We start from the raw sequence: 25,481 nt of genomic DNA, 5'->3' as shown, positions 1-25,481 counted from the left end.
TCTATCTATCTATGGTGTGTATATTGTGTATGTGGATAAAATCTGTTTGGCTGCATGACTGGATTATCAGAGCTATTCATTCTCTCATATTTCAGATCATGTAGCTGATTAACCTGGCCTCTCCTGTTGCGTCCATAGATTTATAAGACAGAGTCTGTCTGCCATTGAATGGAGATGAGGGAATTACACTGAGCACCACCTGGAGTTCTTACGTAACTGGAGTATTTTCACATTACTGGAATGCATCAGTAAAGGGAACATTTCTCAGAGTATCAAAGAACATCTTAGTGCTTGTTACTTTTATATCTAATTGATTATTTTCAGAATTGCAAGGTTTTAGCAAAGGATGGGTTTGGACCTGAGAACAGATGTAGGCAAAGGCACCAAATAATTGACATTTTTTTAACATGTTGCAGCAAAGACATTCAGAATTCGATTGAATGTTTGAAAAAAAAAAAGTAAAAACACAACATCACTACAAAATATCACACAACTTTAAAATGTCTTAAGTCTATTTTGCAGTACATTACGTAAAACACTGAAACAATCCAAGGCTACATTGCTAACTGGGCAAAGTGGGCAACTACCTATGGGACCTGGATGCTCAAGGCCACCGGGCTTCAAATTTCTGACTACATAATTTGAAAAAAAAAATGTTTTGAAGAACTGCACAACTGGGGGGACAGTTATAATGGGTCATCCATCCTCCCTTTCTGCTATACAGAGAGACTGTTTGAAAAATTTGTTTTAAAACCTTGCTTGTTTAATATGAGCTCAAGCTAAGGTAAGGTGGTATTATTCTGTGACCATTTCCCCTATCCATACTGTCAATGGATTTCTATAATAATAATAATTGAATGTGTTTATATCAGTTAGAAATCGTAAAACACACTGATGTACAGTTACATACAATAAAAGAATAAAAGACAATTAAATAATTTAATGTAATTTATCCATCATACCAATGACGAGGACGAGCCGCGTCAAAACGACAGACACGCATTTCATCCAATCAGCGCTGAATGTGGTTTAGAGCTACGTCCACGCCAGCCAATGAGATTCTGAGTTCAGGTACCGGCTGTCCAATCACAGGCGCGTATGAGCTGGAAGAGGAGGGTCTTGTTCTCCGTTGGCTTTGCCCAGTCCGGATGTTCCTCAGTAGCAAATAACGAGCAGCAGTGTGTGAATGTGGCAACCGAGGTAGACAGGGAGGGGTAGATAGACTGACCAGAGCTGGGATTTTTTTTTTTGGTCTTTTTTATTTCTTCGTCTTCCTTTACGGGGCAAATTGTTTACAGTTTATGTTAGGCCACGGCTGTGAAACTTGTTCGTAGGGCAGAAAACCCCCGGGGCCGCCGCTGCTTTTCTTTGGGACTAAAGCGCTGTCGCTGTGAAAACAGCCCAGAAGAAAGAAGGAAAGGGGAGAAACAACATGGGGCGATAATAAAACAAGAAGGTGTTGTGAACCGACGATGACTCCCTGGGGGGACCCGTGAAGCTTATTTATTTTTATTTATTCCCCTCTTTTCCTTCCCCCCCATTTTTTGTCTTTTTGTTTGTTTATTTTCACGTTTTCTCCTCCCTCGCCTTGCCTTGCTTCTTCGGGAGGTTGCTTTTTGTTTTTTTTTATTTGTAAGGAAACAAAACAAACAAATAGGCTAACAACAACAAAAAAAAGGGCAACGGGATACGCCAGAAGAGGACATAAGGATGGACCAAGCCGGCATCCTGAGAAAGTTTATCCAGGGGGTGAAGGCCATGAGCGAGGGGGACGAGGAGAGGGGAGAGGACAACTTCGGCAACGACTTTATGGTGGGTCAACATTTACAGCATCCTTTCCTTCACATCTACACCTCACCCACACCCCTCTCTCTCTCTCCCCCCCTCATAATAATTTCCAACCACACTGACCGACCCCTATGTGTCCCCCCTCCCCTCCCCTCCTTCTCCCGGCTCCCACCTCCTCCTCCCCTCCTCTCCCCTCCCCGGTTCTCCTGCTGTATCCCCCAGGAGGTGAGGAGGCAGGGGCGGCCGCACTGCCCTCTTCCTTTTCCTCCCATTTCCAGGCTTTACATGGCGGCCTAGCATTGTCTCTCTCCACACACAACCCACAGACAGACACACACCACCGGCTCCTTGTTTCTATAAAAGAAAATAAAGAGACACACAGCAAGCTACTAAGCCGCGTTCACGTCTCCTTTGCAGCCTGTGGCTATGTTATTTTCTATTCTTTTATTTTTGTTCCATGGCGTTGTTGGCATAGCTTATATTAGCTTGCAGGTAACAGCTGGGCTACAGGGTAGTGGGTAGTGTTATTGTGGCTATCTGCTGACTGTCTGCTAGCCATGCCTGATTGTTGGGATACAGTGCAATGAGTCATTGTTCCTCCCTCCCTGATACTCAATTAGCAATGGATACACAGAAACCAAATTGAGCTTAATTGCATGTATCACCCTCAGTGTATTTTTTCCTGGGCACACTTTTTTATTGTTATAGTGTGTAGCTAGCAAAGGATGACTTTAGGTGCTGGTGTAGTGAATTAGTTATGGTCTGTGGTGAAAGATGAATCCAGTATGGATAGAAGGGGTTTGTTTTTGAGATGGAGCAGCATATCATGTCAACATATTTAGTTTGCTTTGTGATGACCGCTGACCCACAGTCGTCACTCACTACATCACTGGATGTTTTTCATGTTGCAACTCTGGACTCAAAATAGGACCTCTCCTCTCCTAGGCTTGTGAAATAGCTGCAGTAGCCACAACAGGGATGTCACATCTTTCAAAAACAGTTGTGTCATTTTTATTTTTTTTTTGTAGATGGGATTTGATCAGTAATATGATGAGAAAAGAAAATGTGCTGTGCTAACTGGATGGTACACATTTATGATCTGCAGTTGCATTAATGTTAATGTTAGCAAAGCCACCAGAGAATTAAAATTAAAGAGGCCTCGGTACCAGGTTGGTTTTGGGTTTAATTCACATCCTACATGTAAGTCTTTTACTTTATTGATTTCTTTACTCTTTATTGAACAGTGATTGTTTAGAGAGACTAATCAGTGTCAGAACAGTTAACTTTTTCTCCTTTTGCCTTTAGTTACACATACACACTCACTCACACACACCCTTCTCCTTACTTCCTACTTCATGCAAGCTGCTTGCTGGAGCTTGCAACATTCTTTCTTGGCCCATTTCATAACATTTTGTCCTGGCTTTTAAAAAGTGGAGCGTTATCAACTATTGGTTACACTTTTGAATAAGAACGACACAATTTGCCAGGCTGCTTTTGTCTCTTATTTGAAATCAGGCACACAACAAATCTTGAAAATATGCAGAATCCTTATGTATAGTGTCAGATTGTGATGTGTGGCGATGACCTGGCCCCGTCCTGTCCTGTCCCCTCTTTTGAGCATGTGCTTCTGAAAACAGGGAGTTAGCGGATGTTGCGCAAAAAAACCCAGACTACTCGGGGCGTTGGGCTGTGTGAGAGGCGGTGAGGAAGTGCTTTATGGATGAGGGAGACACCAAAAGGAGAAGAGACTTGTCTGCTACCGCCTTATTTACATGCCACTCATTTCATAATGCATGTGATGAGAAATATAATCCTACACTTAGGTAGAATAATTAACCCTGTATGATTCAGTGCTTCGTTTTTATTGGCTTCTGCTTCCCCTTAACCTTAAATTCTCCATGTAGGTTTGACTTGGTAAATGTAGCTTCTTGTTGTAGGCTACTTCTCATTAATAACTTTACACACACACGCCTTGTCGAACTGCCTAATGCAGCCCCGGCCTTCTGCTTTTAGGAGAGGCCTTAGGTGAATCAGCAAGATCTTAAAACGTATCGTCATGGTAGAAAACATTGGTTTTCATCAGTTCTCCCAACACAACCACCCTCCAGCCTTTGTGGCTTCTGAAATTACTTATTTAAAAAAAAAAAAAAACAGGACTCTGCTTTTCAGACACCACTGACTGACTGCTTGTTGTGCCTTGATTCTTCATGTGATATCTGTTCAGTTTCCTTTTCAGTTAGCTCTATTAGCATGAAATACAATAATTCGTTTTTATAATGAAACATATTTCCTGTTAGTCCTCAGGCTATCACGCACCCAACCAGTCCCCCCGTCCCCCCGTCCCCCGCCTCCCTCGGACAGTAACTCGAATTTCATTTTTTGGGCCATCTAAGTGCTTTAATTTAAACTATTTCCCTAATCTGGTTATTCACAGTAATTAAGTTATTTTTGTGCATGCAAACTTGCTGAATGGCAGCTTTATGGCGTCTATGCAAATGGGCCCTCGAGCTAAGTTCTTCTCCCAGCACACACAGGCAACATCAGCTTGTGGACGGTCGGTGGAGTCTCCTAAATTATTCAGCGGACAACAGCAGCTCGTAGACAAGGAAACTTGTTCTGATTGAGCACAGGTGGGCTCGGCGCCAGGCAACCAAGCACAATTAAGTCGCATCATCAGCCAACATGTAAGTAAGTGCTTTAGCTGTCGCGCCCGCCCATCCCCGAGCGTTGTGTGAGGCTTTCAATTGCTGCGGAGTCAAACTCGCAATACCACAAGCGCATGGGGTGTACTCCTCTGCCCACTGAGTCACCAGAACACCCTGACATAACACCCACTTTAACTGCCTATTGTTGTTTATATATAGAAAGTGTTTTATAGACATAATTACAGGCCACTGGTGGAGCAACGAATCAGAGATTATACACAGTGCAGCTTCTCTGCTGCTCGATGGAACAGGGAGCGCTCGAGATCATTTTTTCCGCTCGGCACCCAAATGTGACAAGTGTGGTTTCTCAGTATGTTCTTGTTTCATATTTGAAACAAGGACATCCGAATTTGCTTTCGGAAATTTTACAGTGTGTCTTTAATGTTCAGGAATTTCATCTAGTGGCATATGTGGGGGGAGAAACTTCAACAATTACACGGCACATAAAGGTGCATACGGTGCCAGTCTGTCAGGGCCTCCCATGACGACCGTTCCAAGGTTGAAGATGTAATTCGGACACATTTTTTGGTCATAATCTCGGGGCTACAATCATTACCGGCTAGATTACATGCTTCTATATACATTCACAGACACACAACATTATAGCCTGCGTGTGCCTGTAATTTTGGCCTCGACTCTTTTCTGCATTTTTCCCCCGGTACGTTGACAGAGTGTTGTTTTAAAGCTGACCTAAACAACTTTTGCACGTCAGTGGATCAGCGAGACCGTCCTTCAGGAACTATTTGAAACATTTAAGCTTCAGGGTTGTGCAACATGTCATCAGTAAAAGGCACACTGCTAGTCCAGTGATGATGATGATGATGATGGCGATGATGGCTTAATCCAGAGAGGTGACAAATGGGATGAGAGGCAAAGTGTGTACTGGTGGAGCTGGTCTCATGACGCAGGTCCTGCAAAATTGGGGCATCGGTGCAAGAACTGCCTCCACAAAACCAAACAATGGCAATCTCACTTGTTTCACAAGGGTGGTTATCAACTGGGTCTGTCAACCCATGACTCTCCAAACCAGCTATTAGTGCGCTTATGTAAGGGAGCCAGAGTGTGTGTGTTTTTTTTTTCTTTCTTTTTTTAACAAATAGATAGTTACAGAGGCTGCACCATGGACACATCTAGAGAAACATTAGGGATTGAGTAATTAAAACACTAAATATAAACTAGTACAAAGAGGAAATGTGATGTGGTAAAAGCTAACAGATTGAATCGACTTTCATGTATCAGCTTCAGGAAGTAAAAATTAACCTAAAGGTGTAAATGTGAGGTGGGAAATACCAAAATATAACAGCAAGTTATAACCTTGTTTCTGTTTTTTTATGAAAGTAAACTGAAAGAATAGCTTCCCCCCTTTTGGACGGCATGACCGCCACTTCCACAGCGTGACTTAGCGTATCGCAAGATCATCACAGTCGGTGGCACTCGATGTGAAAGCTCAGCGTGGTTTTTTAACTACGTGTGAACTCCTTTTTGAAATTAGCTGAGTTTGTTACGAAAGGCTGCCGCTGCCTTCCTGTGCTGTGGCCGCGCTCGCTCGGCCCAAGAAGACGTAACGCTGACTCACAAATCTGGCTCTGTGAGAACGAGCCTTCTCCGCTCTACGGGGCAAAAGTTTCGCCACCGCCGACCCGCCACCGTTGGGAGACGATGCGTTTTGCACCTCAGGTTTGATGTGTGACTTCCTGTGAGCAGAGAAAGTGTCTCTAGCAGAGAGACGACTACAGGGTTCCTCTTGTTTGGTGGTCCAGGGACACTGTTCTTTTCATCTAAACCCTTTTCTTTTTATGTGTATTTCTATATTATATATGGATCTGTGAAGTCAAGACGGTGTGTAGGAGGACAGAGCCAGGTTGACTGAACACACAGCTGTTCACAGACACACAAGCTGCAGGGATTGTGCTTGTGACCTCTGTGTTATGGGAAACTTGTCTGTAGCTCGTAGGCCACCCCGCAGCCCCAAAGAAACATGCTATTACAGAAAAACGTCCATCCAAAATTCCTCACAGAGTTGTACACATGCTTTTTTTTTTTTTTTTTTTTGCGGGGTTGTCCCCAGCGGATGTCCAAGTGCTGGCAATGTGGTCGTCATAGCATTACAAGAAGACAGGAAATTAAACTTAACCTGGCATCCTACACCAGGCTGAGAACAGATTTCTTATGCAAGGAGAAGGAACCCCCTTCTCCCTCCCGTGGAGCACCAACAGACGTTAGCCTTTGAGCAGATGCCCAGATATAACGCTAGCTACGTACGAGACAGTAGGAAGCACTTACAGAGGTGTTAAAAAAAAAAAAAATTCACAGGTTCTACCAAGTGGTTTAGGTTCGAGACGACGAGATGTAGGTACCGTAGATGTAACACGGTGTAGAAGACAGGAAATAAACCACAGGGCCAGAACAAAGTGAAACACATCTGTGTGTCACTCACTGCACCAACTGGGATGTTGTTTCTAAACACACTGGTGTAATCATACATGTACCTGCTTTAGGGAACTCTGGGCTCAACACAGTATAAAAAAGCAAAAATTTGCAAACCCATGCTTCTCTATACATGTGTCCTGACGGGCAGACATTAAAGGGGGGAGGCAAGAGAAGGGGATGTGACAATGCCAAACATGCGAGTGTGTGTGTGTGTTCTTGTGAGCTTGTGCTTGTGTGTGTATTAATAGTTTTGACCCGGGGGGCTTCCCCTTCTCTTTTTCTGAGTTTTCTGTGTGGGTGTGCATGTTAAGTGCCCGCACACACATCTAAGCTTCTAGCACATGATCTGGAAACCTTTTTTACCTCTGCATTACACAACCACACAATCTCTCTCTCTCTCACACACACACACACACACACACACAAACACACACACACCTCACTGGTCATGGATGCTAAAGCCTCTATCCGTGTGTGAATGAAAGCATGGACGGCTACAGCGCCAGCACAGAAGAAGAAGGTGGATTTGTGTGTTTAGGGGGGGGAGTCGCTTCAGAGCGGTGCCAGACTGACGCTGAGTTTGGACAGACATTCGCCCTGCGTTAAAACAACGCAGGGGGTGAGGGTGGAGGGGTGTGATGTTTCATGTGCAGGAGAGACGAGGGGGAACACGATCCAAGAAGAAGTCCAGTTTAGGGGGCGGTGGTGGCATATATGTGGTCGGCCTTCCTGTGTGACATCACACCACCGTAGCAGAAGTGCAACTCAGATTAAGTGTTTCATTTCATCATCACTTTGTTGCGATGGCTCCGTTCTCTGAATTAGAAAAGCAGATTGTTTCCCCTTGATGAGTAAAGGAAGTGACCTGTCTTTTTGGCGAAATGATGCACCGCAGCTAGAATGCTTGGTATGCCGGCTTCTCCTTTTCAAAACCCATCAGTCAGTCATTGTGTTGAAAACGAGCTGGAGGCGGCAGAGCGACGTGGTGTGGCCTTCTTTTTCTTCTTTCTTTTTTTATGTCAGAGTGTAAGTCCAAAGCTTCGGGGTTTCCGTAAACGTATCTGAAAATTGACACATGACAAAAAAAAAAAAGGGAAAAGAATGCGTTTATTCAGCTGAGCTTTGGTTTGTCCTGTTCTCATGGGATGAAACGCATGACACAAACTGATCAGTCACATGACGGGGGATGTCCTGTGTCCTCTACATCTCTTGTCACGGCTAAAAAAGAAGAAAAAAGAAAAGTGAAGCCTGGTGGTTTTGTGTGTCTCTGTGCTTTTATTAGCTCGTGTTTGTGCGTGGGTGCAGGAGCAGGTACACTGCTGTGTTTCTGTGTGTGTGTTGTAATCACTGTAAAGCTGCCTCATGTTACTGTAACAAGACTTCCTAATTTCTTTTTTGTGTCACAAGCCTCCTTCTTTCTTTCTCACCCTTCCCTCCCACGGCTTAACCCAGAAACCAGCCTTTTGCCCCTAAGCTGGGTGTTTCTCAGAAGAGAGCAACACAATATTTCTGCTCTAGAGTTTGTGTGTGTGTATAATGTGTATATGTGTGTGTGTGTGAGGCTGGCCCACCAACAAGGCCAAAGTTTATTAATCAAGACGTGTAGACCGTTTATACTCACTACCAGGCACCAGGAGGGTGTCAGATTTGTTATGATATCAACAAATACAGAATGTTACATGAACACACACACACACAGACACACACAGGTGCTGAGTGAGGCCACTACTTAAGGAAAAAAAAAAAAAAAAAATCACAGACATTAAAGTTGCAGAATCAGGGTTTGCGAACACAAGGTCAGCGGTTTAACCCTGCATGCGGGCTGCGAATATCTGAGCAGGGAAGTGATTAATACACACACACATGCGCACACAGACACACAAACACACAATGAGCTCCTGTCCCAGATGATTGGGATTATACAGTATGCGGTTCGTCCACATCTGCTTCCTGCTGCAGGCCGAGATCCAGAGTCGGAAATTACCACCAGGCAAATAGCAGTGAATGCCAGTGTGAGAGTTTTTCTGAGTGTGACGACGGTGAAATAAACAGCTTTAACTTCAGTTCGAAACATGTCAAACATCGTAGGTTGTGCGTCCAGGCCGCAGACACACACACACCTGCTGTGTTTTCAGTAACAACTATGTACTAGGTCTGTTTTTAAACGTATGCAGTGGATTTCAGGAGCTGATTTTGCTTAGAGACTTAATTCAGAGTTAGAAATAATAGTGGTAACAGAGGGTGAGGTCATGGTGATGTCATGATGAGATGATGTCACTCCTCAGAGGACAAGCGACAATGGCGATCAGCTGCATAGAAGTCCTTTATTGGTCCCGCAGCGAGGAAACAGCCGCACTTCAGAAAAAGAAACTGCAAAATGTCTATATCAAATCACTTAAAGATAAATAATAGATAGATTGATAATAATCAATCAGATATTTAAATATAGCAAAGATGGAAGCAGATAAGAAATAACGCACAGCTGGTGTGTGTGTGTGTAATTATTGCACATAGTTTGTCAGTTTCTGGTGTGTGTGGTCTGCTGAGTAACGTGTCTGATATACACGAAACTTTGGGGTTGGGAGGTGGTAGTCAGTGTCTGTCTGAACCAACACGTTTCAAACCCTGAGAAAAGTTACCGGATGATCAATATCCTGTGAATATGTTTAAGTGTCTACTTTAACTCTGTCACACACTAACCTTATGATATTGTAGTTTTTTGTAAATAAATGTGAAATGTTTAGTCAGATTTTTAAAGAAAATGTATAAAAGAAAAGAAAGGTATTAGATAGATAGATAGATAGATAGATAGATAGATAGATAGATAGATAGATAGATAGATAGATAGATAGATAGATAGATAGAGTTCCAGTCACAGTGCAATATGATAAAAAGGGAAAGAATACTCACAAAGAAAAAAACAAAAACGCAATTCTAACAAAAACAAAGTGCCAAAAGTCAAATATCAAGATCAATATGGTCCAGCAACAAAAACTCAAGTGTGCAAATAACAGATAAAAGACTGTTAAACATGTGCAAAGGTAGCAGTAGTTGCATCGTTGACTTATTAATAAATGAACATGCCTTTGTGTCTGCTACCAGAGCAGTTGGTGCCTTTTTTGGCATTTTAATATGACAGATGAGTTCCCACACTTTATTCTGGTTATGGTGATGTTAAATTTTTCCACTCCCTCCCGGTCCAATTCTCCGACTGACCCTCCATCTCTTCCCCCTCTACATCCTTCCTCTTCATCCCTCCCTCCCTCCCTCCCTCCCTCCACACTGACATCACAGAGGCACAAACAGCGGCCCAGTCAAAGGAAGCAGTATGAGTAGATGTTCAGTGTGTTTGTCTTTCTCCTCTAAGTCTACCGTCGACAGCCGACTGTACAGTAAACGTAAGGCTGGCACTTTGAGGTCCCAGAGGAAGTGGGTGGGGCTCCCCGAAGTGATGGGGCGTTTTGATTGGCCGCTTGAACCGAGCGCTTTCGGTTCAGCAGCACAGGTGTTTCCTGCGGTCAGCGCGACATGATCACATACACAATGATGCGATGCGTGTGCCCGGCCACAACCACACAGACACACACAGGCTCATGGTAACAGACTTGTATTGATAAGTAACAACGTATTCCCTACCAGCTGTGTACAGGGGGTTTAACCATTTTTGAAAAGTGAAAAGTTCCTATTTTTAACGTTACGTTCCGCTTTTTGTGTCTTCACAATCTGCTGCATCTGTGACTCGCATTATGAAATAAACGTGCAGTGATTCTGTCGGATGGTTTTAGAAATGAAAATGAAAGAGTGACAAACGGAGAGAGGGAAGTCCGGTGGCTAAATAAAGGACAGTATGAATCCTTTGTGCGCCTGAGAATGACTAGTTTTTACACCCCTAACTAGTGTGTGTGTGTGTGTGTGTGTGTGTTCATGTTCATGCCTGCTCATGCTACCAGTGCTCCACTGACCCATATTGGCCAGCAGCCATTATGCCAAAATGGCCGCACAACACATAAGTGTGTTACATGTTCGCATGTGTGTATACGGCTTGGCGACTGATGCTATAATCTCTGTCAGGATCTTTAGCTAATGAGGATGTCCCACACACACACACACACACACACACACACACACACTCTCACACTCGCGCACGTGCACGTACACACGCGCAGGCCGGACCCCTGACTCACACCGGCGGCCAGGGTGTGGTTTGCTGTTATTTCCTCAGCGATTGAGCTTGATTAGTAATTCCTGCTGCTCTGGTTCACTTGCAGCAGACACCTGACACTGTGACCTGCTCTGAAAACCTTTTCTTTTCTCCACACAACACTTAAAGGAAAGGTGCGAAACGTTTTTGATATCATCTTATTTACTTTTTTCAGACGAGAAGATCTGTGCTGCGCGACTGTAGCTCGCTCTAAACACTAGAAACAGGTGGAGACGGATCATTCGACCACATCCAAACAGCCACGTGTGATGATCACCACCGAAGCTTCCACTTCATATTTCATCTGTTTAATTTGACAAAAACAGAAGTGTAAAAGTAAACTGCGCCTGATTCCCTCAGGGTTAAAGTGACAAACTCTTTTTGTAGCTTGGAGTTGTAACTTCCTTCAGTCTTTCCAGTTGTTATGATCAACTAAACCTACTGTTCACACACACAGCTCAAAATGTGAAACTGTCCCTTTAATGCTGCTATAAGTTTATATCATAACCCTCCTTCTTTTATATCTACACATTTCTTCATTCAGTTGATGAACATACTGTATATATTTTTTATCCCTTTAATTGATAGGACAGCTATAGAGAGACAGGAAATGGGAAGACAGGGGTGCCGTGTGGAGTAGTGGGTTGAACAGGCGCCCCATATACAAAGGCTTTAGTCCTCGCCGCAGTCGTCCCCGGTTCGAATCCCGCAACGGGCGGCCCTTTACTGCCCCTCTCTGCCTCCCCATTTCCTGTCTCTCTCAACTATGCTATCAAATAAAGGAAGAAAATACCCCAAAAATATACTTAAAAAAAAAAAGCAAATGGGAAGACAGAGAGAGGGGAATGACACGCAGTAAAGGGCCGGCGGTGGAATCGAACCGGAGGACTATAGCCTCTGCATAAGGGGAGCCTGCTTTACCCACTGATGCAGTAGCATTCAGCTAATCTTCCTGTGGTCCCCACGAAATATACAAAAGCATATTATCATTCAATAATACATATAATAACCTAATAGCCAGAGTTTAGCCCATAAATCCATTCAAAACGTTTGGTTCAGTCTTCCATGTTTCTCAATATGACTTTGCACTTTCCAGCATTTCCTTCTGATTTGGGACATTAACGCCACGCAGAGGGCCGGGCGGGCAGAGAGGACGTCAGTCAGGCTTATTGAATTGTCAGAGGGAGCAGAGCAGCAGCAGCAGCCGACTCACAGACCCTTTTAGTGTCGGTGCTGTAGCGGTGCATCTTCTCCCCCCAACATGCTCACAGCGCGGGAGATGGATTTTTTCTGAGAGCATTGTAAGGGGGTGACCTATTTTAGCTTGTGTGTATGTGTGTGTTTGTGTGTGTGTGTGTGTCTGCATGGAAGGTGACCGTCAGTGCAGCCTCTCTGCCACTACCAGCGCTCGACACCCCCACTTCCTGGCCACACACACACACATATACACAAATACATACATGAGAAAACCTTTTTTACCCACTGCTTCTGTGGGAAGAGCGTATTTTCTGCCAATCAGTGCTCACTGCCGAGTTAAAAAAGAGTGTGTGTGTGTGTGTGTGTGTGTGTGAATTATTCAGTGTACCAAGGAAGTATAGTGATGCTGACTTATTCAGCCAGGAGACAGAAAGTAGGTTAGACCCACTAACAATTACATACTTCTTTCTTTCCTTCCTACATCTACCTTAGTAGCTCTCTTTATTTCTCAGTTTTTTTTAAATCTCTTTCTTTTCCTACTGTCTCTCTAATCTTCTCCTTCTCTCTCTCTGTCTGCCCAGTAGCTGCCTCGGCATCCCCGAGTCATTTTAGGCCAAGTCAAGTCATTGTGAAGAAATGTGTCTGTGAACACACATGACTCAGTTGCACCCTGAAGGGGGTCTGTGAAGTCGGCACTGGGCTTTTGGGGGCAACGCCCTGTGTGTGTGTGTGTGTGTGTGTGTGTGTGGGGCAGTGGAAGTCGAGCGTTCACAGGAAACTGGCCAACTCAGTCATGCAGTTTTACACTTCAGCCTGATAGGAAGTAAGAAAGCAATAGAAACAGCAGGGAGTAGGAGTCAAGAGTGGACGGATTAAAAAAAAAAGAAGCCTGTGAGCTTATAGCACTGACTTGAAATAAGAGATAAAAAAAAATATTTCACACTAAAAACACCAAAGATCAGTTTCGGTGTGTGAGGAGCTGACACTCAATTAACAAACACCTCCTACCGACTGATCTCCATCCACATTAAATTCATGCAATCTGCCTTATGCTTTGTTGACAGACCACAACAACACTGCAGCTCAGTTTCAGTGCAGTCTTATCTCTGAATGTGTGAAAACCATAGAAAACCCTTTGATGAGAGGTTTCTATGGTTTTTAGTTGCTTCCCTTTCCTGTGAAGAGGAGAGAGCGTTTCCTGTGGTGTTAGGTGCCCCGTGCTTTTGTACCCAACGTACTTAACAAGGCGCCAATAATAGAGGCGGTAATGTAACTGTGTGTCCATATTATGATTTGTAACATTCAGTGGTTTTAGCTTGTACCATGTTATGTAACAGAAAATGAGACGTCTTTGGGTTTCAGGTCTATAAAACAAGACATTTGTGGATGTCACCTTGGGATCTGTGAGAGATGAACAGCAGGCTAATTGATGATTAAAGGATTTGTCAGTTACAGGTTATTACAGTTCTGATCACCCACCTTCCTTTAAACGTTAAAAATATATATTTCAGTCGTTCATCTGTTCCTTTCTCCTTCTGAACCATGAGGTTTTTGTCTGTAAAATGTCAAGACAGTGACGAATAAAAGCTCTGAGGAAGCACAACTGTCAGCGCTCCTGCTCTCTGCACACACTTTTCTGCTTGTTCGTTGCCTGCAGTGAAAAGTGCCTGTCACAGTTTTCACAGAGCTCAAGGTTATGTATGTGTGTGTGTGTGTGTGTATGAACGCAGCTCGTTTTATTCAACTAAAAAATCTAAAAGTCAAAGGTATTTAGGTCACGGTAGAGGAATTAGGGATGACTTGAATTGTTATTCTTTAACAAAGTGAATATGCTGTTTAATTTTGTGTCTATTAACATCATTTCACCTCCTCCAGACATAAATAATGGAGCAAATAAACTGATAATGAAAACAGTCGCACACCCCTACAGGAGTGGATGCACTGATGAGAAGAGAGGATTAAAGAGGAGATAATAATTTGAGTCTCCCTCGCTCATTATCACCGTTTGCTCTGTTGTTCGGTTCTTCTTTCAGACTTGGGAGTTTTTGTCATGATGCCTCAAACTGCTGCTTAGAAAACAAGAATTAAAACAGAGGAGTGCTTTTGAGCAGCGATTAGACGCGAGGAGGATATTTACTTTTCTTTGCCCTCCGTCTCTGCGACCCCCTCCCTCCTTCCTCGTCCTCCATTCAGAACAGAAGCTAGTGCGAAGCGACATAGTGTGTAAAGGGAGCGTGTGAATGAGCGACACAAACAAGGAATAAAAGAACCCATTAGCTTAGTTACCAAGAGCCTCTTGAAAGCCCTGGCTCTCCCTCTCCTCTCCTCTCCTCTCCTCTCTCTCCCTTTCTCTCCCTCTCATCTCCTTCATCTGAAATACCCATATCCTCCTCTCCTCTCCTCCTCTCCTCTCTTCCTCTCCTCCTCTGTTATTGGTTTGTTTAGCGAAAGGTGCTGCACAGCGGGCGAGGACTCCCCCACCTCCCTCTGCTCCGTTTTCCTCAGCATCCTCCAGGCTCAGTCACCCGCCGCCACTACTTGTCGTGCGTGAGAGTGTGCGACGTGCAGGCCTGTGCGTGTGTTGAGCCTTTTTTTGTATGCGTGAGTGCGTGTTTTTACGTAACTGAGGAAGTAAGAGTAATTAGACACAGGGTCTGTGTGTGGGACAATGGAAAGTGGAGAGAAAGAGGGCGAGACGGACAGTACCTGGGTCTCCGTCCAAGGACACATCACACTGAACAGACTGAACATGAAATACTTCAAATAGCTGCTTCTTTTTTTTGTGCGTGTTGTGAGTAATGAAATTCTACAATAATGCCTTTTAAAAACATCTCCTCACCGCAGGCTCTTAAAAGTGCCAGTGTCAATATTTCCTCCATTATACTGAAAGTTAGACATCTCTTTACTCAAGTAGAGCAACATTTAGTTATCCGATGCTTTCAATTAAATAAAAAATGTCTGCGTGCATGCGATGCGCTCGGGTGTTTAAAAATAGTATGACAGTACAGGCTTTATACTTTACCACAACCTCAGGGTTTATATTGAAATAAGCACTAATCTCCTCGTGTCAACTGAAAGGATAAGCAGTTTCGCTACAGCACAAATGAACAGAGGTGCAGGTTTTCATCATTTTTAATTTGTGAGCAACCAGTATAATGTGTATATGTTGCTAATTTGACAGTTGTAAGTGGCATCCATTCAAAGTGATGTTGTAAAATTAGTCACACAAGGTGTCAGCGGCAGCAGCCAAAAAAAAAGAAAGAAACATTTATTTAAGGCTGACAACACATGCCAACACACCCATGCTTCTCTAGCACCACACGTGGCACAGTGCTGCTGTCTTATACACATACGTTTAATCACAGTTAAAAGGATGGTTATTGTTTTTACACATTGCAAAAGAGAGAAATATGATGTTGGTAACCTGCTGTTTTCCTGGAACCGGTTGTGAAAGTTCACCTGCCAGAACAAACAGACCTTAAAGAGGAACTATGCAAGATTTTCACCTTAATTAAACAGCTTAGGAGTAATTGTGATGGTTAAATTACTTGTTACGAGGAGAGTGGAGGCTCTTTGCCTTCCACCTCGGGTCTCTTGGCCTGAAAACCAACCTTGCAAAATCAGCGCCTCCAGTGGCGTGCACAGACTTTTTGAAGGGCAGGGGCGATTGGGGGAAAAAAGGGCACATAGCGCGTCCTCGCCACTGAAGAGGGCACTTTAGCACATGTTTTGGCTCCTAGAGGGCACTTTAGGACACGTTTTGGCCCCCATGAGGTCACTTTAGCACATGTTTTGGCTCCTAGAGGGCACTTTAGCACACGTTTTGGCTGCCATGAGGTCACTTTAGGACACGTCTTGGCTTCCAAGAGGGCTCTTTAACGTGTGTTTTGGCTCCCAGGGGCTCCCAGTGCACGCCACTGAGCGCCTCCAACCCGGTGTCCCAGATTACATCGCTACAACACAAACATGCCCAGTAATCTGTAATACCTCGCTAACGTTACCCACCTCAGTAGACATCGCGCCTTCTCGCCGGCATTCATTGAAAACAAATGCACATGGCCGAGAGGAGGGTTAGTGGTGAGTTTTTATGACAGTGAAAATTTGCACTCCAAAACTGTAGGGGGAGCACTGTAGAGAAAAAAAAAAAAAGCGACCAAAACAGCGAAAAGGCGACCAGACTCACATAGTTTTCCTCTGTAAAGCAGAAGCTGCATGTGCTGAAATGCCTTTGAGCAAAGCACTGGTGTTTTCTGCGGCTAACAATATGTGCATTGACCTCAGCTGTCGTAGTCTGTATCGGCCCAGAGTGAACGTGCTGGTGCGGGGCCAAACCGGCGCGGCGCGGAGGTGCAGCGAAATGTCCGAATTTATGGGCTTTAATGGGAGAATCAACTAGTTTTTCCCAGTCCGCTGTAAATGAAGTGAAATGGGCCACGAAGAGAAACATACTTATCATCATTACAGAGTTCGAGGGCGCAGTTCTCTGCATGTTTGTCTCCACATAATGTGTTTTGTGGGTTGGGGGAATCACAAACCATCACAAATCACTACTGCCTGCCTTTCCTGCTCATTGTGTGTCTTATTGTGTGTGTGTATGTGTGTTTGTGTGTGTGTGTAATCCTGGGCTCTGGCCCAGCACAGAAGCAGACCTCTGTTGGAAATGTAATTCACATGAGGCCAGAGGAGCTCTAATGCTATTACCACACACATACACACACACACATAGACACAAATGAACGCACACATACACCCACAGCTGTTGCCGCCCACAGTCTCTGTGTGTGGACCTCTTTCTCTCTCTCTGTGTTTTCTGGTTGTCTCGTGTTTTGGTTTACAAAGACAAGTGATGCAAATGAAAGGTGAAAATCTCATTGTGTCTCTCAGGTGTCTCTTTGCCCTTAGTCCCAACTGTTTGTGCGCGTGTGTTGTCGATTACAGTAGCCAGATTTTCAGTTTTCTGAATCAAAAGGACAGCTTCTACACAGAAGAAACCGGAGCAGAAAGAGAAGACAGAAGACGGTGTTTGTAATATCTAATAGCTGACGCGTGTGTGGGTGTGTTAAATGAAGGTAATGACAAAGAGTGCAGAGTGAAACAAGGACAGAGAGAGAAGTCAGAGGTTTTGGGATGTACAGTAACAGTACAGAGCGTGTCCATGTTAGAGCGAGCAGAGGAAAGCCTGTAGCCGCCGGCTGAGAGACGAGAGGTGGGACCGTTTTTCACACGAGGCTCCAGCAGGCTGAACGCCCACGCTGACTTTCTCAGAGTCACAGAGCGGGAGGGAGGGGGGAGGGAGGGAGGGAGGGAGTAGGGGGGAGGCAGACAAAGTGAGTGATGCCTAATTTCCTCACTGTCTCAGAAAGAGAGTGATTGAACCATCTGAGAGAAAATCAAAAAAAGGAAAAAAAAGAAAAAGGCCCCCGAGTGCGCCGTCATGTGAGCGCTATCAGAGTCAGACAGCAGGAGTTTTTTTATGGGAGAAAAACAAAGTCTTCTTAAGTTTCTTTTAAAGTTTCACTGTGACGCTCGAGGACAGAGTGAAGTCATGAATGGAAAAATTCTCTGGAAGTTTTTCGAAGGTCACAAATCTAATGGTTTTATTACAAATACTGTAGGAAGGGGGGCGTCCCAAGTCTTTGAAGTCATACATTTAGGTGTGTAAGTAGAGTTTTTATTGAAAAACCACGGAAGTTGCACATAAAACCATACATTTTATTATCAAATGACATGATTTAAACAGAAACAAGCTAAATATTTGCTCTAACTAAGATGCACGTTGAGCTTTGACCTCATCCCAAGCCTCATTTGCCAAACTTGGATTTTCTGAAGTTTTCTTCCACATCCTCTTGTCGAGTCAAGCGAGAGGAACTAAAATAACACATGGCTATTTTGTTTAACCAGAGGGTGATAGATGATGAAATCATCTTCCCTGTTGTATTACTGGCAATGAAATCATTTATTGTATTTGCAGTTTTATGTTACACCAGCAATTATGTTATAGTACATTTCTGGGAATTTCAGAAGGTGTTGTTAGATAAAATAACCTGATGGGACTTATTAAAAAAAGAATCTATGACAAATCGAGGCACTTCATCACGTTAGTTGCAAAAATCCCGTTTCCACGTTCATCTGCCGTCACTGCCGTAACCACAGGTATTAAACGGATCGCTATGGGGGTAAAAACAATATTGTAAAAACAAAAAAAATCTCGACTGAGTCTTTTTTAATGGTGTTCTCATTTGCGGACAGAAGAAACGGCATTGCGGGGGCCGCAGTGTCTGAGGGCGGCTCGCTGAGCTGCAGCCTGCCGTCACACAGGAGATGTTGTAATTTGTTCCCTTCCCATTAAGCGAGTGTGTCCTCATAAGTGTCAGTCACTATTAGATTTAGCCACATTTAACTTCATCCACTAGAGGAACAGGAATATGTGTGTGTGTGTGCAGCAGAGTGAGAGTGTGTGTGCAATGGAAATGGAAAACATCACTGTAACACATTGAAATGAATAGTTGTGTGTTTGTAGAGATACTATTATCACAACTGCCCCCTCAGATTGATGCTCGCTTCGCTTTAATGTGTCTCTTTCCTTTGCATCTCCATTTCTACCTACAAACACATGACGTAAATCAATAAAACATGACTCCATTCACTAAAGAATATGTTCTCTCTCTTTTATTCTCCCAGCGGTTACGGCGGTTATCCACCAAATACCGGACAGAGAAGATCTACCCCACCAACGTAGGAGAGAGGGAGGAGAATGTCAAGAAGAACAGATATAAAGATATACTGCCATGTAAGTACATCCTGACTGATCTAACACATGTGGCCACATTATGTAAAGATGTGAATGCTTGGTGTACAGGCACAGCTAAACGTAATGGTATTAGCTTCACCTCTGCTCTGTGACATACATATGAATACTTATCTGTCTGATCTGAGAGCAGCAGAGACAGACGTTCTCACCACGTCTGTAGTTTCCACGGCAGGCTCAGCCTCTCTAATAAGTTTTTAAACCTTCATATGCAGGTACACAAAATGCACTTATCTGCCAGGTTATTAGGTACAGCCCCGGCAATAAAAAACCTGCCTTCATAATATGGGAGCACCACATATTAAAAACACCTCGGTACAATTCGGCAGCTCCCTGGAGGAATCTCATTGAAAGCGTAATATCTTAACTTTCCTACGGGTGAGAATTATTGTGCATCAACGGCTCCATAACCTGTTTGTTACGACGACTTCAAGAGGCCACGAAATGATTGCAAGAATAGAAATCAACCCGCTTTCACAAAATAATGTCGCAATGTTCCTGCCCCCTTTCAGGCCTTCACAATGATTCAGGCAAAAGTAATCCGAGACATGAAAACCCTCTTTAGCTGAACTACTGATAACCTTTAGACTTTTTTATATCTGGGGGTTACAAGTAAAAAACAAACACTGAAACCACTGATGTATTTGGCTGCTTTGGGTTTAGCCAAAATGCAACACACACCACTGCACCAAACACTCTTATTTTACTGAAAGCTTTTCATAACCTAAAGGTCATTTTTATTGACAAGATGAATGGGCTGTTTAGTTTTTTTATAAGTTTGATATTTAAAAAAAAACAGAAAACAGAAAGATGCACAGGTGGGAAGAAGGGCTTGTAAAGAGAACCCACCCAACACTGAAATTAAAAACTGGCTGTATATAAAAAACATACTGTATATACAAAAAATACATATATACAATTGTTACAGATTATATTTTACAGCAATAAATACATTGAAAATGTTTGAAAAAAGAAACGTAATGACCGAACAGAGAGCCAAAGAGAGGAAAATAAATAAATTAATGAATTACAATAACACATTTGCACACACTGTTGTCATACCTTGTTATATAAAACTACACTCCTTCAAGAGAAGCTCTTTAAGATGTTTTTAATGCAGGACTGAGGGATCACTGCACAGAGCTGTAGGGGCGAACAAGATCCCATTGCACGCAGTGATATTGATGACATACGTGTGAAATGCCATTGAGCGTATCCAATGTTTCGCTGCAACTGTAGCGTGTCATCTGCCCCGCAATGTCCCGGACTGATCTTCCAACAACGAAACGTACAGATCTCTCTAAAGTTATCTTTCACCTCAGCCGTTATCTTCTCCTCCATCACCGTGTACGTCGCACGCCTGCAGCGGATTCACAGCCATGGTTTTCCTGTGCTGTCGTTAATAACTGCAGCGCTTTAATGTGACAGTGTTTTAGATATATAAGCAACTGCAACGCCTGATGGGCCCCGCATGAAAACATTATGTATTTACAGCTTTAAAGATAACTCAACTCTGTGTGCCGGGAAAGGAGTATTGTTAGAAAACCGGGTTAATAAATAAAAAATATGATAATATTGTGCATAAAATCTGTGTTTGTAAAAGTAATACCCACACACACATTGAAAGCAAATAGAGATACTTGGTATGTTGTAATCGGTTGTGTAATGGTAACACACTAACACACACACACACAGCTCTCACTGTACTTTAATGACCTCAGGGGAAGCTTCCGTGACCCAACATCTGTCCTACTTTATATACCTTTATCCTCTTTTTTCCTCTGTCCACCCCTCCATCTATCCATCCATCCATCCATTCATTCATTAAGGCTTTTAGTAAATGAGCTGCTGATAAGGCAGAGGAATAACTGGTCCACCCATAACAGATGTTTACACACACACATACATAGTACATGTGAGGATGAGGATGTTGCTGTGTCCATTAACCTCTTAACTTGATTCCTCTTTTCTCTCGCTTTTAGCCGTGTCCTTGTTTGCCCCCCGCTCCGCCTGCCTGCCCCACTTCTTCTCCTGTCTTTCTCCTATTCTCTCTATTTACCTTTTACTTCCCCACTCTCTTCTGGATTTATCCCTGTGACTGATGAATGATTTTAAAATGAAATACCAATTGTATTTATTATCTTATTTCCTCCTCCCCAGTTGATCACAGTCGGGTGAAGCTGAAGTTAAAAACGACAAATCAGGACACAGATTATGTCAACGCGAACTTCATCAAGGTAAAACTAACTGGACTGACATGATGGGGTTTATTAAAATTAATCAAAGGAAGAAATTCTCAGGTTTTTTTTTATTTTTCCTGTTTTTTCATTGTTTGCTGTGCAGACTTGTGACCATGCTTTCTGTCCCTCTCCTCTCCTCCAGGGTATGGACGGCCCAGAGGCCTATATCGCTACTCAGGGCCCACTGCAAAACACTGTCATTGACTTCTGGAGGATGAACTGGGAGTACAATGTAGCTGTGAGTATTAAAGATTACACTACGTATATAGGACGGAGGTGGCTGCTGAGATGGCAAAAAATGTTCTGTGTCAACTTGCAAAGACAACAAAATGTGTGTGTGCTGTAACAGCCGCTGCGCCTGTTTATTTAAAAACCAGGCTGTGTGAGCACAGTTACGCATAGTTATGGTGGAATACAATTCATATCTCATGTTTTACTCCTCCCCGTTCACAATCACATCATTAGCTATTAGTTTGAATAATGTATTTTTACTCTGAGATGGTCACTATGTAATTCCATGTGTCTGTTACAATCAGAAATAAAGATTGTGGGAGAAAGAAATGTGTGATGTTAAAAAAAAGAAGGACAATTCAGTTTGGGTTATCCTGTGGCTCTATACAGTTAATATAACTGTGATAATTAATGTAATTAAAGTAAATATTTAATATGGAGGCAGAAATGAAGTGGCAGATGGGAAGTGCTTACACTTGAAACCAGATGGACAAGTATTGAGAGAGAGAGAGGGAGGGAAGGAGCTGTGATTAGGTTTAACTAGCACCCTGAAATACTTCAGATTTGCAGCTGTTGATAATTACTCCTGTATGATCAAAGGGGATGATGGGAGATATGGCAGCGGGAGAGAAACGTGTGATCAAAAATGATCTGAAGTCTGCACAAATCCTGTAGGACGGGAAGAGGTTGAAGCCGTTCTCGAATCGTTTTTTCTTTCTCCGTCTGAGGGAGTTTCTGTTTTTGTAACTACGGCCTCACATGAATGGAACATGAAGGATTGAACAGAGCTGTGTTTTTTTTGGAAATGCAAGATTTAAATATTGATCGTAATCCTTCCTGTTTGTGTCTCTGCAGGTTATTGTAATGGCTTGTCGAGAGTTTGAGATGGGAAGGGTAAGGCCTCCGTACTTGATCCCCTTCGTGTGTGTGTGTGTGTGTATGCCTATGTGTATGCGTGCTGCATGCAAGTGTACATACAGTATGTTCGTGTGTGCACACATCTGCGTTTCATTATCTCCACCAAGGTCACAGTGTCCTGTCTCCGTCTGTTAGGACGGTTGTTGTAGAAGTAAAATGATTGTATCCTTGATTCTGAAGTGCAACAGCACATTCAGGGGACTAGCTCACCTTGGTGGAGGTATTTCCACTGTTTCATGTTGTTGTTTTTTTCACATTTGAGCGCACAATCATATTTCTGAAGAGAGAAACCGAGAGTTCACTCAAGTCACTTACTAAAGCCTTGAATACATTTGCATCGATCCAAACTCATTGTCTTTTGAGGTCAAGATGTGAAATAAATGGTCGGCTGATAGCTTAAATAACTTGTGTATGTCTCTGTGAATGTGTGTTTTATGTATGTGGGTGTATATATATGTAATGTGTGTTGTTCAGCCTCCATTTTCTTGTAATTGTCACAGTCTGTGCTCCACATGTCACGTTAATTGTTTATTTTAACCCGAGTGTGAGTGCACACAGGAAGCTGTGGTGTCTGCCTGGTATTTCGTTCTCATCCAAACGCTCGACTCTCTGTTCTTCTCTGTGCAGAAAAAGTGTGAGCGATATTTCCCGATGTTGGACGAGGAGCCCATGAGTTTTGGTCCTTTCAGAATCTCCTGTGTAAGTAGACCACCAGTCTCTAATGTTTCAGCTAGGAGACTAATGAGAACACTTGTTTTTGTCTCATATGCCTGGTTTAGTGTGTTTAGACTGGTGTTGACTTTTCTCCCTGTCTGTGTTTTGTAGGAATCAGAACAAGCCAGAACAGACTACTTTATCAGGACTCTGACGGTGGAGTATGAAAATGTAAGTTTCCTGTCATAGTGCACCAATTTAATCGATGGGCACCTCCATCCTCACTTGTTGAAAGTATCACAAGTTAATTATTTATTATATCAACGTATTCAACAAGATGGAAAATATTGGAAAATATCACCTTACGTAATAATCATTTATGTCAAAAGCAATGATATACACTATTAATGAAGAGCCACATTTCATATAAAGCAGCTCCAGCCCCCACTCCTTGTAGTATTGATTACCAACATTACACTAGACAACAGTAGCAAGAAATGCAATAATCTGAATGCAATAATAAGATTCTGTTTATTATTTCATTGTGATAAAGTTATAGCAGAAAAAAAAAACACTCAACAAGAAATAAGAAGTTCAATCGCTAATTTCTTTTAGTCTGTGAAGTGAAATATGCCCAAAATCACCCCTGTGGGCTGGGAAACATCATTTTGTAAAAGCATTATACATAATTGTGTACACACTCAAAATATCATCTTTTAAAACGTCCCGTGTGCGTGTCTCCCTGCAGGAAACTCGGAGGTTAACACAGTTCCATTATATGAACTGGCCCGATCACGACGTCCCCTCATCGTTTGACTCCATACTGGATATGATCGGACTAATGAGAGAATACCAAGAGAACGATGACGTCCCTATATGTGTGCACTGCAGGTTGGTATACACACACACACACACTGTGCACTAGACACCTCCTGTAACTAAGGCAACACCTAAAATAAAAAAAAGAGACTGATCACAGATGAGTAAAATACAGAAATGAAGGAAAGGAATGGTGATTGAATGTTACTTAAGATCGTGGGTTGATAAAGGTAAAGGTACTTTATTTGTCACATATACAGCTGATTGAGGGGGCGCAGTGTGAATGTGAAAAACGGTGGACGCCGTGGGGGATTGTGTGTGTTTTGAAATCACGTTTCAACACAGCAGAGAAACGTTGCAGCAGATCAAATGCAGATCTACTCCCGGCAAAAGCTGGATTATAATTTCCAACCCCCCCCACATCCCCCACCCCTGGCGCGACGCATACCAGCGATCTTGAATGACTCGACATTTCACCGTTTCAATCGACCGATCTGCTAATTTAGATTTTGATTGATTAAAAGAGGATGATTAACTACTTAGCTGCCATTTAGGATTGAACCAGATGAGCCCAGCCCTCCCTCCCTCTCTCCCTCCCTCCCTCCCTTCTCATCGCCGCTGTTAGAAATAATGACAGCATGCACCGACCGGTCTCGCTGTGATTGGTTGGACTGGTGTGGGGGCAGAATTGTAACGTGATCGTTGAAGGCGGTGATGCGTTTATGACAAATCAGTCTCAAAAAGGAGTTCAAGTGAGGACACGGAGTAACTAGAAGAATAAGGAGAAAACGCACTGATTCACAATAGATTCAGATGCATGGGTATCCACACAGCACACACACACACACACACACACACACACACACACACACTGTATCCATGTGTGTGTAATCAGCTATAATGAGCAGCCTGAGGACATTTCCTGGTTCCTCTGTTACACAGCAGGACTTAAAGCTGTGTCTCTGTGTGTGTAAAAGATGCTTTGTGTGGGTTGATGTGTACTGTATGTGTGTGCTCATTAGTGGAGCAGAGGCCTCTCTGACAGCATGAGGCAAAGTTTTATGATTTAATGTGTCAGACGTTATGTCAAGTAATCTCTGCTTCTGTGCGTCTGCTGTCTCCATCCTGTCTGGACAGGCCGTTGGTAGACAGACACAAACAAACAGGCGTCGCTTTATTCTCTTTGTGTTGCCCACAATGTACAGCAAATCCACAGTTGATACTTAGGAGGAGTGTGTTTTTAAGTGCCGGTGATAAGAAGGTGTAAGTTTGGAGTGTGTGTATTTCTGTCTGTACATGTGTGTGTGTGTGTGTGTGTGTGTGTGTGTTTCTGGTCAATCTAATCTGTGTGACTGTGTCTGTACAGTGCAGGCTGTGGGAGGACGGGAGCTATCTGCGCTATCGACTACACATGGAACCTCCTCAAAGCTGGGGTATGTGCACACACGCACACACACACTCCTACACACACCTGTATGAATAAACACTTA

General features: G+C 43.2%; 1 protein-coding gene across 8 annotated transcripts in view; it reads left to right on the top strand.

Annotated features, from left to right (window-relative positions):
- Positions 1 to 1,157: 1,157 nt before the first annotated feature.
- Positions 1,158 to 25,481, top strand: part of ptpn12 (protein tyrosine phosphatase non-receptor type 12) — a 47,400-nt gene continuing 23,076 nt past the window's right edge. For 7 of the 8 annotated variants that reach the window (XM_085769850.1, XM_085769846.1, XM_085769848.1 and 4 more), the window contains exons 1-9: positions 1,158 to 1,812; positions 19,003 to 19,111; positions 21,290 to 21,366; positions 21,512 to 21,607; positions 22,456 to 22,494; positions 23,146 to 23,217; positions 23,344 to 23,403; positions 23,921 to 24,063; positions 25,358 to 25,424. In XM_085769850.1, the coding sequence (XP_085625976.1) occupies positions 1,711 to 1,812; positions 19,003 to 19,111; positions 21,290 to 21,366; positions 21,512 to 21,607; positions 22,456 to 22,494; positions 23,146 to 23,217; positions 23,344 to 23,403; positions 23,921 to 24,063; positions 25,358 to 25,424 (765 nt within the window). In that variant the 5' untranslated portion in view covers positions 1,158 to 1,710. The remainder of the gene's footprint in view (positions 1,813 to 19,002; positions 19,112 to 21,289; positions 21,367 to 21,511; positions 21,608 to 22,455; positions 22,495 to 23,145; positions 23,218 to 23,343; positions 23,404 to 23,920; positions 24,064 to 25,357; positions 25,425 to 25,481) is intronic. The other variant, XM_085769844.1, reaches the window with a different exon arrangement.

The sequence above is a fragment of the Trachurus japonicus genome, chromosome 23 (assembly GCF_045865225.1).
Source record: "Trachurus japonicus isolate A0001 chromosome 23, Traja_1.0".
In the NCBI taxonomy this organism is placed as follows: Eukaryota; Metazoa; Chordata; class Actinopteri; order Carangiformes; family Carangidae; genus Trachurus; species Trachurus japonicus.
Note: the sequence above shows the minus strand (reverse complement) of the source record. Positions and strands in the feature narration are given on the sequence as shown.